Source organism: Aedes aegypti, chromosome 1 (assembly GCF_002204515.2).
Source record: "Aedes aegypti strain LVP_AGWG chromosome 1, AaegL5.0 Primary Assembly, whole genome shotgun sequence".
In the NCBI taxonomy this organism is placed as follows: domain Eukaryota; kingdom Metazoa; phylum Arthropoda; class Insecta; order Diptera; family Culicidae; genus Aedes; species Aedes aegypti.
Genome location: NC_035107.1, coordinates 5,576,152 through 5,591,063, shown reverse-complemented (window position 1 = coordinate 5,591,063; position 14,912 = coordinate 5,576,152). Strand labels below are relative to the sequence as shown.

At 49.2% G+C, this 14,912-nt stretch overlaps 2 protein-coding genes across 10 annotated transcripts in view; one reads left to right on the top strand and one right to left on the bottom strand.

Annotated features, from left to right (window-relative positions):
* Positions 1–14,912, bottom strand: part of LOC23687408 (disks large 1 tumor suppressor protein) — a 181,970-nt gene that overhangs the window by 125,940 nt on the left and 41,118 nt on the right. The window lies entirely within an intron of this gene.
* Positions 5,018–7,100, top strand: LOC5572031 (uncharacterized family 31 glucosidase KIAA1161). The gene is made up of 2 exons (XM_001660086.2): positions 5,018–6,764; positions 6,830–7,100. The coding sequence occupies exons 1-2, from the start codon at positions 5,033–5,035 to the stop codon at positions 7,027–7,029; spliced, it is 1,932 nt and encodes a 643-aa protein (XP_001660136.1). The 5' UTR covers positions 5,018–5,032; the 3' UTR covers positions 7,030–7,100.

The following is a 14,912-nucleotide window of genomic DNA, read 5'->3' as shown; positions in this document are numbered from 1 at the left end:
AGCTGTTTCCTTCTGGGATAACATTTTGTAAGCCGCATTTAGGATGATAATCGCTCGGAAGTTCTCACAATCTAACACTTGTTGCCTTTCTTGTAGATGGGATATATTATCCTTTCCTTCCACTCCTGCGGTAGCTGTTCTGCTTCCCAGATTGTGCCTGTCAGCCAGTACAGACAAATGGCTAGCCTCTCCGGGTCTATCTTCATGAGTTCAGCTCCTATACCATCCTTACCAGCTTTTTTATTGTACCTGAGCTGGTGAATTGACCTCCCTCAAAGTGGGGACCGGTTGGTTTCCATCGTACCCAGTACAGATGAAGGCATTTCCCCGTTGTCTCGACTTTCATTTCCATTCAAGTGTTCGTCGAAGTGTTGCTTCCACCTTTCGACCAGGATCACGTTCGTCCATCAAAATGCTCCTATCCTTATCCATGCACATCTCGGCTCGCGGCGCGAAGCCGTTGCGGGATGCGTTGAGCTTCGGATAGAACTCCTGCGTTCCTTGAGACCGGCACAGCTGTTCAATCTCCTCGCACTCCGTCTTCTCCGAGCGGCGTATTTTCTCCCGAAAGAGGCGGGTCTGAGAAGTGCCGTCCATCAATCAGAACGTGGTCGATTTGTGATTCTGTCTGCTGTGGTGATCTCCAGGTGTATCGGTACGGAAAGATGTGCTGGAAGTAGGTGCTGTGAATGACCATATTCTCGGAGGTGGTAAAATTAATCAGTCGTAGGCCGTTCTCGTTCGTCAGCCGGTGGGCGCTGAACTTTCCAATCGTCGGTCTGAACTCCTCCTCCTGGCCAACCTGAGCGTTCAAATCTCCTATGATGATCTTGACGTCGTGGCTTGGGCAGCGGTCGTACTCGCGTTCAAGCTGCGCGTAAAATGCGTCCTTGTCATCATCAGTGCTTCCGGAGTGTGGGCTATGCACGTTGATTATGCTGGAGTTAAAGAATCGGCCTTTGATTCTTAACTTGCACATTCGTTCATCGATCTGCCACCACCCGATCATGCGCCTTTGCATATCACCCATCACTATGAAAGCTGTTTCCAATCGCTAGTCCTTTTTCGTCGCTGTGGTCTTTGCCGATTGTTCCGGTCCGTATTCTCTCGTTGACGTTCCTGTGCTGATGTGTTTTTACGGTTGTCTTGCAGGGCCTGACACCAACCCCCTAGATTTCCGGAGGACCATTCCCCCTAAATGTTCGGAGGGCCATAGTGCGCAGTTTAGCTTAGAGTCCTTCTCTGGCACTCGGACGATGATCAGCCGCCCCTGACATGGAGAACGGACGCTGTTGTGAGCCGCTCCTAACATGGAGTACAGACGCTCCAGGTTTGCAAAGGCAAAAGCAAAAGCAAACCCCCCCTTCCCTGTCAGCATACGACCAAAGTTCCCACCGGGGGTTGGTTACCCGATCTTCTCCAAGGTTACTCGTACCCCGGCCAGTACCACGAGGAGGTAGGGATAGGAGTTGCTGGGCAAGAGGCTAAGGACCGCACAAAGGGGACTATTTTATTCCTGCAGGTACGCGAGGTACCAATGGTACGCGAGGTACCAATGGTACGCCATGCCCAGCCATTTACCGCGCCGCTCACAATTAGGTATTCCTGGTATTTTTGCACAAATTGTTAACAAGAGCTTACGAAAAAAATAATTAAAAAGACAGGAAACTGCAGAGTTTAGGAACTACTCCAAGGATTTTTCATGGCTTCCCAAATATTTTCTCAAAGATTCCTCTAAGGGGCTGTCCATTAATCACGTGGTAATTTTTTGGTCTTCCTGAGATCTCGGTAATTGTTCACCAAATCTCGATAACGCTAGCCGAGATGTCAGTAAAAATATGGTTTGTCGACGCTTCGGTAGAATAAGTACCGAGGAATCTATGACAAAAGGTCGAAAGACAAAAGGTCGAAAGACAAAAGGTCGAAGGGACAGAAGGTCGAAAGACAAAAGGTCAAAAGGACAAAAGGTCGAAGAACAAAAAAGAAGGGACAAAAGGTCGAAAATCTTTTTTCAAAGAAGGAAAAATTTCCCACCATGCAAAACGTATTCGACCTTTTGTCCTTTCGACCTTTTGTCTTTCGACCTTTTGTCCATAAACCAGTACCGAGATACAGTATTGAATATTACCGAATTCTCCGCTGTTGGATTCTCGACGAAATGTTTTGTTGAATTTGGTGAAATTATTCGTTCGAAGAACGTTCACATACACAAGTGGAAGCTTGTCACAATGACTCCAATTCTTCCCCAAATGTGTATGGCATACTAACGAGCCTTCATTCAGTGGTAAGTTTGAAAGATAGAAATTATTTTGATTGAGGCATCAGGGGTGTTCCGTGTACGGAATGAGTCATGTGATGCGTGAACATATTTTGCAATCCTTTTCCTACCGTTTCTTTCCCGCGCGTGTGGAGATTTTTCTTCCACGCCCCACCTTCATGCGACTTCTTCCTTAGGCATGTGCTTCAATTGCTTGAGGAAGGGTCATCGACTGAAGGATTGTCCATCCGACAGAAAGTGCTTGAAGTGTCGCCAACGTCATCATACTCAGCTTCACGACGATACAAGATTTCAGTTAAGCCAGCCCGAAAGCAAGATGCCTGAACCGACAGCTTCATCGGAGTCCACATCGAGACCAGCTTTGAAAGAAGTCCAAGCAAGCACATCCAGTGCAACCAGACCGCAAGGTTCACACAGCGTGACGTCATCGTGTTCCATCCAAACAGCTCCGACCAAGAAAACCGTCCTCGTATTAACAGCAATTACGATTCCCAAGGTAAGCCTCACTGTTGTCGGGTCCTGCTAGACTGCGGGTCGCAAATAACGAAGAAGATGGCCGAAGCCATATGAGCAAAGATTTCATCAGCAAATGTGAAGATTTCCGGCGTCAACAATCGAACGACAACTAGCATGGAGAAGGCCATCGTTAAGTTCCGATCCCGTTATAGTGATTATCGTGCCACGGTAGATTGTGTTATCACCCCAGCAGTGACTGGCAGAATTCCGAGTACCAACATCGATGTGATTGATTGGTGTATTCCACCCGGATTCAGACTACAATGTGCCTCAAGAAATCGATATGCTGATGGGCAATGAGCTCTTCTTCAAGATTATCAAGTCCGGTCAGTACTAGTTGGCAGAGCATCTACTAGAGCTGCGTGATACTCATCTTGGTTTGGTATTCACCGGAGAGTTAGAAGAATTATTCCATCAAGGTCCATCGTATTCCCATACGATCACTGTCGAAAACGTGTACGAAGCTCTGCAACGTGTTTGGAGCGTAGAAGAAGTAGCTGATCAAAATCCTGTGACATCCAAAGAAGTAGAGTGTGAGAAGCATTTCCGCTACACACATGAACGCAGCGACGAAGGGCGATTCTTTGTGCAACTCCCATTAAAGGAAAACGCCTCCCAGCTAATAGACAGCAGATCGGTCGCTTTGAAGAGAATCGACCACCTCAAACAACGCCTCGTTCGAAATCCGTGTCTCCGTGAGCAGTACGTGCAATTCCTCAGGGAGATCCTCCCAACGTATAAAAGCGCTACCTACCGCACCACGTTGTCATCCATCCAGATAGTTCCTAGACGAAGTGTCGAGTAGTGTTCGATGCTTCTGCAAAGCCATCGCAGAACAGCCTCTTCTCAACGATGTCCTTAAGGTAGGCGGTACTGTCCAAAACGAAATACTCGATATTGTCCTGCGATTCCGCAAGCACAAATATGCTTTCATAAGCTGATATAAGCAAAATTTTTACGCGCAAACGACGTCAAAACCATAAGAGGAGATCTAAACGCTCAGGTTGGCCAGGAGGAGGAGTTCAAACCGACTATTGGAAAGTTCAGCTCTCATCGGCTGACGAACGAAAACGACCTACGACTGATTAATTTTACCACCTCCGAGAATATGGTCATTCACAGCACCTACTTCCAGCACATCTTTCCGTACCGATACACCTGGAGATCACCACAGCAGACAGAATCACAAATCGACCACGTTCTGATTGATGGACGGCACTTCTCAGACCCGCCTCTTTCGGGAGAAAATACGCCGCTCGGAGAAGACGGAGTGCGAGGAGATTGAACAGCTGTGCCGGTCTCAAGGAACGCAGGAGTTCTATCCGAAGCTCAACGCATCCCGCAACGGCTTCGCGCCGCGAGCCGAGATGTGCATGGATAAGGATAGGAGCATTTTGATGGACGAACGTGATCCTGGTCGAAAGGTGGAAGCAACACTTCGACGAACACTTGAATGGAAATGAAAGTCGAGACAACGGGGAAATGCCTTCATCTGTACTGGGTACGATGGAAACCAACCGGTCCCCACTTTGAGGGAGGTCAATTCACCAGCTCAGGTACAATAAAAAAGCTGGTAAGGATGGTATAGGAGCTGAACTCATGAAGATAGACCCGGAGAGGCTAGCCATTTGTCTGTACTGGCTGACAGGCACAATCTGGGAAGCAGAACAGCTACCGCAGGAGTGGAAGGAAAGGATAATATATCCCATCTACAAGAAAGGCAACAAGTGTTAGATTGTGAGAACTTCCGAGCGATTATCATCCTAAATGCGGCTTACAAAATGTTATCCCAGAAGTTTTGCGTTACGTAATATTTGAAAGACCCCCAACCTTTTCATCGATTTCAAGGCGACATACGATCGTGTCGACCGCGTAGAGCTGTTGAAAATCATGGACGAGAACAGCTTTCCCGGAAAGGTCAAGACTAAGTACAACGATCAAAATGTGCAAAATTGTGTGAGGATTTAGGGCGAAAATTCCAGTTCTTCGTTTGATTATCTCCGGAGACTGGGACAAGGTGATGGACTTTCGTGCCTGTTGTTGAACTTTTATTCGACAGCTACAGCACTGGTCAAATCAACCTAAGCCTATTCAATCAAGGCTTAACTCGTATCAATAGCCACTTCAGTTGAGTAGCTGATTGTTATCTAGTATTCACAAATCTGGCACTCATACAATGGGTAACCAAGTCCATTCCGCACACCGTCAGTTTAGTGAAACCTTTTGAAAGGAAAGGAAATGTTTCGCATCCTCATCATCTTTCTACCGTTCATTACCACTGTCGTACTTGCATCCAATTACACCTTATCATTCCGATCCAGCAATGTAGTGGCGAATCTCGATACCACAACCAGGAAACTAATTGTGGAACGCAATGGAAAACCAGTGCAAACGATTCTCATGAATCACGATATCGAATCTGATGCTGCCTTCGGACTGCTAGATAACGGATTCAAGTTACTGAACGCTGACAGGGAAGTTACCGAGTTCACCATCGACTGGGATGGAGAGGACTTCTCGCTGTTCACCGTTGCACGGCGAAGTCGCCATCACTCCCGAATTGTAGTGGATTGCCTCAAACTCGGCGTGGATGTAAACTGGTTCGGTGGACCGATGCAGGCCTTGCAGTACTGGCCGGTCCAGAAACAGAAGTTCAACGAGTACTCCTACATCAATAAAGCCGACGATAGCTGTTGCATTGCGGAACGGTACTGGTTGAACTCGCTGGGATCCTTTGTCTTCGTGGACGAAGATGCTCCCCTGTTTATCGATCAGAACTATGGTCAACCGGGTTATCTGTGTTTGGAGGCGAAGAAATCGCTGCCGTTCGACATCTACGACGATACGTACTCTTTCGTGTACCAGATTGGGATTGGTAGAGACGCACGGGGAGCTCACATGGGAGCTATTCAGAAGATCCTAGGCAGGCCGAGTGGTCATCCAGCGGAAGCAATGGTCAAGTATCCGATTTGGTCGAGTTGGGCTCGCTTCAAAAAGGAAATCAACGATTCCGTGCTCTACGTGTATGCGAATGACATCTACAAATACGGCTGGAGCAATGGGCAGATAGAAATCGACGACGACTGGGAGATGTGCTACGGATCGCTGCAGCCCGATAGTTTGAAGTTTCCTCGCATGAGACACACCGTTGGGGTGTTGAAGGCGAAGGGTTTTCCCAGGATTACACTTTGGGTGCATCCATTCATCAACAGGGATTGCGAAGCAGTGTACTCCGAGGCACTTCGCAACGACTATCTGGTCAGAAACCACGACGGACAGACGGAAGCGCAATGGTGGAACAGTGAACCGGATGGGTCGGTGCATTTGGACTTTACTAAGTCGGAGGTTGCGGAATGGTTTACAGAACGTCTGAAATCCATTCAAACGGAATTTGGCGTCAACGGGTTTAAATTTGATGGAGGCGAACCCAATTATATGCCGGCGGATCCAGTGTTAAACGGTCCTCGCTCCAAGCATCCGTTTTTAATTACGGACGGATATCTTAGGACGGTGGCCAAGTTCGAAAACCTGGCGGAAGTTCGTTCGGCTCGTCGAACTCAAGATCTACCGATCTTCGTTCGGATGAACGACAAATCTTCCGCGTGGGGATGGTCGAATGGGCTTCAGACGTTGATTCCCACACTGCTGATGATGAACATGGTCGGGTATCCGTTCGTGTTGCCGGATATGGTCGGCGGGAACGGTTACTTCAATCAATATCCTAGTAAGGAGATGTTCATCAGGTGGCTGCAGGCCACCGTATTTATGCCAAGCATTCAGTTTTCCTACGTGCCGTGGGAGTATGACGAGGAGACTGTGCGGATTTCCAAGAAAATGACCGATTTACATGAGAAAATTACTCCGAAGATCATGGAGAGATTTAAGCTTGCTGTATCCGACGGTCATCCAGTGAATCCACCCATCTGGTGGGTGTCTCCAGATGATTTTGAGGCCCAGAAGGTGTTTGATCGTAAGTCAAGGCAGTACTTGGGTCGGAGAAAATGTTTCTAAAATTCGTTCTCATTTATTTTGCAGAGTTCATGCTTGGAGAGGACATCATTGCTGCGCCGGTCGTTCAGAACAATGTCCGGGCTAGGGATATCTACCTGCCTAAGGGAGAATGGGTCGATGGGAATATTGCTACCGTTTACGTTGGACCTCGATGGATTCGGAACTACACGGTACCATTGAATATTCTGCCGTATTTCGTGAGAAAGGGTGTCAAAATTCACTAAAAGTGGTTCCGTACACATGTCTTCACGATCGCGATAGTAAATTAGATTTTATTAATCAATTAATCCGGAAATTGCTACTAGATGAATCTGAAACGTTCGAAAGTCCCCATCCTAGTAGACCTTGTTAAGAACTTTCGCATCCTATTCTAGGCCTAGCCTACTGTGGTAGCGTGTGTGTTACGATAAAACGACTGAAACGAACATCGAACATAGTAGGCTTCACATAGCACACCATGCCGGCGGAAGCTTTCGGCCTTGTCGACAAGGCAAAGGAAGTTGATGTTGACGCTAAATCGATTATTTAAAAGTTCCATCAACTTGACTTCCCCCCATCACATGCCGTCCTATCAGTAACCGAGCGGAAGCACCACGTTTGGTTGCGGGAAAGAGAGGGCTCAGAACGTGGGTGAAAGCTTCCTTCATCAGACTAGAGCAAAACTAGACTCACAAATATGGAACAGCGTTAGATGTGGCAGACAGCAATGAAGTAGTACCAACCAAAGTACAAGTAAGAGCATCAATCCATCGGAATATGCAACTTTTTTAGCACGAAAACAATAACAGAAGTTGGCAGTGTGGTAGGGTGAAGGTGTTTGAAAGAGGTCTCTTGAAGCAAGATGACCTAATTAGTATGATCATTCGTACGAAGCAATGTCGTAGAATTGCGATAAATTCTATTGTTAAACGACAAATCATGTTGAAATTTGTTGTAAAACTACAATTTGAAACAATTCATTATCACACTGAAGGCTCTAGACACGACAAACTTCTAAAATCATCCGTTTAAGACTAATACAGATTAAGGTACGGCCTACGGCTTATTGATTACCAGAGGAGCTCTCAGGAAGTTCTAATCGGTGCATTATGTACCATTCTTCCTTCTACTACAGTAGGTATGGAGTCAGTCGTTCATCACTAGGTATGTCAGAATAGAGGAAAAAGTTAGTCGTTGCTGGGCTAGTCGGACGTAGGTAAAAGTTATTTGCGTGCTTTACGTCCTTCGTCATGTTGTTTGCGCTATTCAGAGGTGAGTTTCCCTAGGGGAGTTCAAACGTTTTACTATTTTAATACGTTCGTTCACATTTGGCCAAACGATACCCCAGATCCACATGGTAATGCCCTGGTTGAACAATAGAGGGTCAACAATAAATAACAATCTCTTATTTGTGCCACACGATGAATATACTGTCAGACTGCATATTTTGGAATTTATCAGAAACAGAATCAACTATTTCAATTTCAACTATTGCTGATCCAATGTGTTGAAACTTTTAAATGTTGATACCCACTGACTAAGTATAATAACCTAGTATCACGATCGACATATCTAGTGTACACTTTGGTTCTAGTAGCCATAAAACGGCTAGTAGCCGTGTAGTTCCGGCGTATAGAATAGAACTACGGACGACCTGTTCCGGTGGTAAGAGTCCACCAAACGGGGTAACCCCAATTCAAGGTGTGATGCGAAAAACCGTGCTGAGGAATGAATGGTCGAAGGGGTGAAAAAGATGTTCGGCCGTTAACGGAGCCTGTGGGGCACCTGGGCACCCCTCACAGTATTTTGTCCCTTACCGCGTTAATGCAGGGCTCTGGCGTGGTGGACCTCTTTTCCCGTGCTACTCGTGGGATCCAATCATGAATACAAACTTAAACCAAAATCAAAATAATAGTAGTAGGCAGGTAGTAGCAGTAGTAGGGAAGCGAACCCCTTCGCAAGAAGTGGGTTAGCTAGGTCTCCGTTGAGGAGAGCGGAAGCAGGAGGAGGCAGCAGTGCACGTAGTGCCAGTGCTGGAAACCATATTTCATCCCCGGCTAACGCATCGGGTGAGGTTATGGATGGAGCGTGGTTGATGAGGGCCATCAATAAAAGTAGAGATGGGCTCTCTGCGATGGAAGTGGCTGCACAGCAGCTCGACTCCATAATTGACTTTGCGTCCTCGAAGTCTAACATCAGCAAGGACCTCAAGAAGGCCCTGTTCAGACTTCGTAAGTCGATGTTCGCGGCCAAGCAGAACCATGCTGAACCCATGGCGACTGTGGCTGCGGCAGAACCCGTGAAATTGAAGGTGCCGAAGTCTACCCAGACGGAGCCCTTCGTCTTCGCGGGTAGCCCCAAAAGTGCGGAAGCGAATGCTTACAACAAGCAATCGCAGAAGCGCGCGAGGCAGCCGTCAGGGGAGGAGCTACCCGGCGGCGCTCGCAAGGCCAGGCGGATATTAACCCCGAAAACCGGCAGAAGTGCCGGAAAATCGGACCCCAGCCAGGCGTCCCGGAAAGCCGAGAAGGGTGGGCCCGAAAAGGCTGGCCCCTCACGGAGTGATGGGAACAGGGGGTTGCGACCTTTGAGAGGTCCTCAATCACCACAGGTTAGGGCGGATCAGGGGGGGGACGCCCCCTGGACAACCGTAGTGAGAAAGAAGAAGAAGGAGAAGCAGGAAGTTCAGGAGCGCAGGGATACCAGGCCTAAGAAAAGTAGGAGGGTAGGTGCCAAGCGCGAAAAGGGTGATGCGATCATCATCAAGACGGAAGAGTCCAAATACTCGGAAGTCCTGAAGGCGATGCGCAGTGACGCGAAGCTCGCAGATCTTGGAGCCGACGTACGCAGTGTCAGACGCACTCGTACAGGTGAAATGATCCTCGAGCTTAAGCGCGACAAGGAGCGCAAGGGCGCCGCCTACAAAAGTTTGGCGGAAGAGGTCCTTGGCGAGGGTGTCGAAGTGAGGGCTCTGACGCAGTCAGTGACTCTGATGGTGATGAACCTTGACGAGATCACCAACGCAGAAGAGCTCGTCACAGCACTGCGGCAACAGTGCGAGATTCAGGTGCCCACCGCTGCCGTTCAGCTACGGAAAGGTCCGGCAGGTACTCAGGTGGCCTTAGTACACCTACCTGTGGCGGACGCAAATAAGTCCGCTAAGGTAGGCAAGATCAAGGTTGGTTGGTCAGTATGCTCACTGAACATACATGAGCAACCGGTGATCTGCTTTAGGTGTAGGGAACCAGGACACAAGTCCTGGGGCTGTAAAGGCCCTGATAGGACCAAGTTGTGTAGGCGTTGTGGTGAGGAAGGTCATAAGGCACTAGGCTGCAAGAACCCTCCCAAGTGCTTGATTTGTTCCGGCAAGTCCGTGAACAACAATCATCCAACGGGAGGCTCAAGGTGCCCGACCTTCAAACGAGCCATTAACGAAAAGTCACAGTGCAGGTAACGCAGCTGAACCTGAACCACTGTGACGCAGCTCAGCAACTGCTGTACCAGGCAGTTGTTGAGTGGGGGACGGACATCGCCATCATATCGGACCCATACCGAGTACCCGCCGGCAACGGCAACTGGGTCGTGGATGGATCCGGAAAAATGGCGGCGATATGGACGACGGGTAAATACCCCGTCCAGGAGTTGGTGTCTACTACCTACGAGGGCTTCGTGATCGCCAAGGTAAACGGGGTCCTCTTTTGTAGCTGCTATGCGCCTCCGAGTTGGTCGACCGAGCGGTTCACGCAGATGCTGGACTGCATGACGACCGTGTTGACAGGGCGAAGGCCAGTAGTAATAGCGGATGACTTCAATGCCTGGGCCGTGGAATGGGGAAGCCGCATCACGAACCAGCGAGGTCAAATCCTGCTAGAGGCACTGGCCGTGCTAGATGTCGATCTGGCTAATGTTGGTACCAAAAGTTCCTTCAGCCGAAACGGAGCGGAGTCGATTATCGACGTTACTTTTTGTAGTCCTGGCCTAACGAGTAGTTCGAACTGGAGGGTAGACAATGCCTACACTCACAGCGACCACCTGGCGGTTCGCTACAGTATCGACTACAACAACAGCAGGCAGCGCGTAGAGAAAGCGGCTAGGTCACGGCCAAGCCCTCGTAGGTGGAAGACATCGTACTTCAATGACGAAGTACTTAGGGAGGCGCTCCGTCGTGAGCGTAACCTACTCGGCCTAAGCGGGGACGAACTGGTAGCGGTGCTTTCGCGTGCGTGCGATGCGACCATGCCTAGGAAAGTCCACCCTAGAAATGGGAGACCACCGACGTACTGGTGGACTCAAGCAATTGCGAACCTGCGCCGTGCCTGCCTACGGGCCAGGAGGCGGATGCAGCGAGCACGTACCGAGCAGGAGCGTGAAGAACGACGGGCGGTGTTCACCGCTGCCAAAGTCGCGCTGAAGTCCGAGATAAGGGCAAGCAAAAAGGCCTGTTTTGAGAGACTCTGTCAGAGTGCCAACGTGAACCCGTGGGGTGATGCCTACAGGATCGTTATGGCGAAGACAAGAGGTGCAATTGCTCCTACGGAGCAATCTCCACAGATGCTGGAGGGGATCATCGAGGGGCTCTTTCCGCGCCACAACCCTAGCCCATGGCCTCCTTTTGTAGGACAGCCGGGGATTGGGGCTGGCGATGAGGATAGAGTAACCGATGAGGAACTTGTAGGGATTGCAAAATCCCTAAGCATGGGGAAGGCACCAGGTCCGGACGGAGTTCCAAACCTGGCCCTCAAAGTCGCAATCTTGGAGGCTCCCGGTATGTTCAGATCTGCTATGCAGATATGCCTGGACGAGGGAGTATTTCCAGATGCGTGGAAGAGGCAGAGCCTGGTACTATTGCCAAAGGCGGGGAAACCACCTGGTGACCCGTCGGCGTATAGACCAATATGCTTGATTGACACGGCGGGGAAGGTGCTCGAGAAGATCCTCCTCAACAGACTGTTGAGGTACACTGAGAGTGTAAATGGTCTCTCAAGCAACCAGTTCGGCTTCCGGAAAGGGAAGTCCACCGTAGACGCTATTCTGACGGTTAAGAAAACCGCTGAGATAGCACTCCAGCGTAAGAGGAGGGGGATTCGCTACTGCGCAGTAGTGACTCTGGATGTAAGGAACGCATTTAATAGTGCCAGTTGGGCGGCTATTGCCGATGCGCTCCTGCGTCTGGGGATACCCGAGTACCTGTACAAGATTCTCGGAAGTTACTTCCAGAATCGGGTATTAGTCTATGACACAGAGGTGGGTCGGAAGTGCTTTCACATAACCTCAGGAGTCCCGCAAGGTTCCATCCTGGGCCCGGTGTTATGGAATGTCATGTACGACGAGGTGTTGAGATTAAAATTCCCGGCGGGTGTGGTCATCGTTGGCTTTGCCGACGATATTACGCTGGAGGTCTACGGTGAATCGATCGAAGAAGTGGAATTGACTGCAGCCCACTCGATCGCAATTGTGGAGGAGTGGATGAGCTCCAGGAAACTGGAATTGGCTCACCACAAAACTGAGGCGGTTGTTGTCAACAACCGAAAGTCGGTGCAGCAAGCGGTGATCAGTGTAGGCGACTGCACGATCACTTCGAAGCGCTCCGTCAAACACTTGGGGGTGATGATCGACGATAAGCTTACCTTCGGTAGCCACGTCGATTATGCCTGCAAGAGAGCCTCCACAGCTATTGTGGCACTGTCCCGGATGATGTCCAATAGCTCTGCGGTGTACGCCAGCAAGCGAAAGCTTCTGGCCAGTGTCGCCTCGTCCATACTGAGGTATGGTGGCCCGGCTTGGGGCACGGCCTTAAGTACCAAGAGCTACCGTAGCAAGCTAGAGAGTACTTATAGGCTAATGTGCCTGAGGGTTGCGAGCGCGTACCGTACCGTGTCACACGATGCACTCTGGGTCATCACCGGTATGGTGCCTATTGGTATCCTTATCATGGAAGACATAGAGTGCTTCGAAATGCGCGGCACAAGAGGCATACGCAGGACTGCCAGACTGGCCTCCATGGTCAAATGGCAGCGTGCGTGGGACAGTTCCACCAAGGGAGTGTGGACTCACAGGTTGATTCCGAGGTTAGCTATCTGGGTCAATAGGCGCCATGGGGAACTAACATTCCACCTGACACAGGTCCTTTCGGGCCATGGTTGCTTTAGACAGTATCTACACCGTTTCGGTCATGCGGGTTCTCCCGAATGTCCAGTTTGTGCAGGTTTAGAGGAAACGGCGGAACACGTTTTGTTCGTGTGCCCGCGTTTCCGCACAATGCGTGACCGCATGTTAGCCACATGCGGTCGGGACACGACTCCGGACAATTTGGTCCAGAGGATGTGTGAAGACGAGTTTGGCTGGAATGCCGTTTCATCGGCTATCACCCACATCGTCTCGGAACTGCAAAGGAGGTGGCGAGTGGACTCGAGGAGTGGCTAGTGCAGACGCTAAACAACAGGTGGTCCAAGGGTTCGCAGTCGGCTACGTAGGTCATACCGGTGCCCTACGGTCGAAATCGACCCTTACAGCGATTAAGTGGCCGCGGGGAGAACATCCTGGTAGCGCTGCTGTCGTGGCGCCGGCCTACTGGGTGGATACGAGCCTCTGGTTGTTCGGGGCAGGTGGAGGCCCCTTCGTCAGCAATCCCAGCTGGTGCTAGCTGATAGGGCCTGAGCCTTCAGTAGGTCAAATTGCGAAGCCCGCAGTATCAGTTCTTGATACCTGCGGTGCAGCTGGGCGCGGGCGTAGTGGTCGACCCTGCCCGCTTTCAGCGGACAACGGGAAGTGAGGACCACCTGGGAAGCTGGCAAAGCGCCAGCATGCTACCTTGGTGGACCCCCCAAGCGTGTCATCGATGTTCGTTGCTGCATGGCTACGCAGCTAACCTGGAGGATGCGATGTGCAATAGCCCCTCTCCGAAGCAATGCCTTCTTGGTGGTCCCGGAGAGACGAAGGGTTTGGCGGCAATGGAAATGGTTTAGTGGGTCGGGGGTGTAGTCCTGTTTACTGCTTGCATGTAGTAAATGGTCCCTAACCCCACACGGCGTCTGTTGAGCAGATTATCCCCCCATTGCTTAGAAAAAAAAAAAAAAAAAAGCCATAAAACGGCGAGTCATTCCCAAGTATCCAAATAGCATTCTAATTCGCCTTGCGTGCTGATATAGTGCTATTGTACAGCTGACATACTCTTTATTAACTATTTAATAGCCCTATCAGCCAGAAAAGGCGAATTAGCGGGCTAGTTGCTACTTGCTAAATATTAGGCCATTTCACAAAAATCTAAATTTTAGGGATTCAACCAGTCACCCCCTAGTCCTAATTGCAATACTAAAACAAACTACTCGACAAATTTTCATCCAATTTGGAGAAGATTAGGAGGTGCCTCATGTTGAATTTGTGTTTTTTGGCTATTTTTTACATTCAAAAAATTCTAAAGAGAATTTGGAAAAAAGAAAATTAAAATAAATACCACTAGTTAAACGTATTATTAGTACTTTACACTTTTTGAAAACACTGTATGCCGATTAATGATGATATTGGCCTCATAAAATTGGGCCCAGATAGCCGTAGCGGTAAACGCGCAGCTATTCAGTAAGACCAAGCTGAGGGTCGTGGGTTCGAATCCCACCGGTCGAGGATCTTTTCGGGTTGGAAATTTTCTCGACTTCCCAGGGCATAGAGTATCTTCGTACCTGCTACACGATATACGCATGCAAAAATGGTCATTGGCATAGTAAGCTCTCAGTTAATAACTGTGGAAGTGCTCATAAGAACACTAAGCTGAGAAGCAGGCTCTGTCCCAGTGGGGACGTATCGCCAGAAAGAAGAAGGCCTCATAAAATTGATTTCTGTTCATTAAAGTACCTATAAAACATACATTTCTCTACAGTTTTTGTTCTACGAGATTCTTGACTTCAAACCTAATCATAAAGATTCAACCATAGTATCATTCCTTTGCCTTTTCTGAACTTTATTGTAGTACATCATTTTCGTATCCGAGTTACAGATAAAACGTAAAAAATCGTCAGAAATACGACATTCCTCATTTCCCAGCACTTTCTTTTCCCGATCAGCCTAGATAGCCGTGTAGTGTCGGTAGCGGTTGTTTCAATTGACTAAGAAATAACACTAAATACGGACTGCC

Bases quoted from the DNA above. Each gene is read 5' to 3' on its own strand.
- LOC5572031 (XM_001660086.2), top strand. From the start codon at position 5,033: ATGTTTCGCATCCTCATCATCTTTCTACCGTTCATTACCACTGTCGTA. The intron at 6,765-6,829 runs GTAAGTCAAGGC...TTTATTTTGCAG, and splicing joins GGCCCAGAAGGTGTTTGATC to AGTTCATGCTTGGAGAGGAC.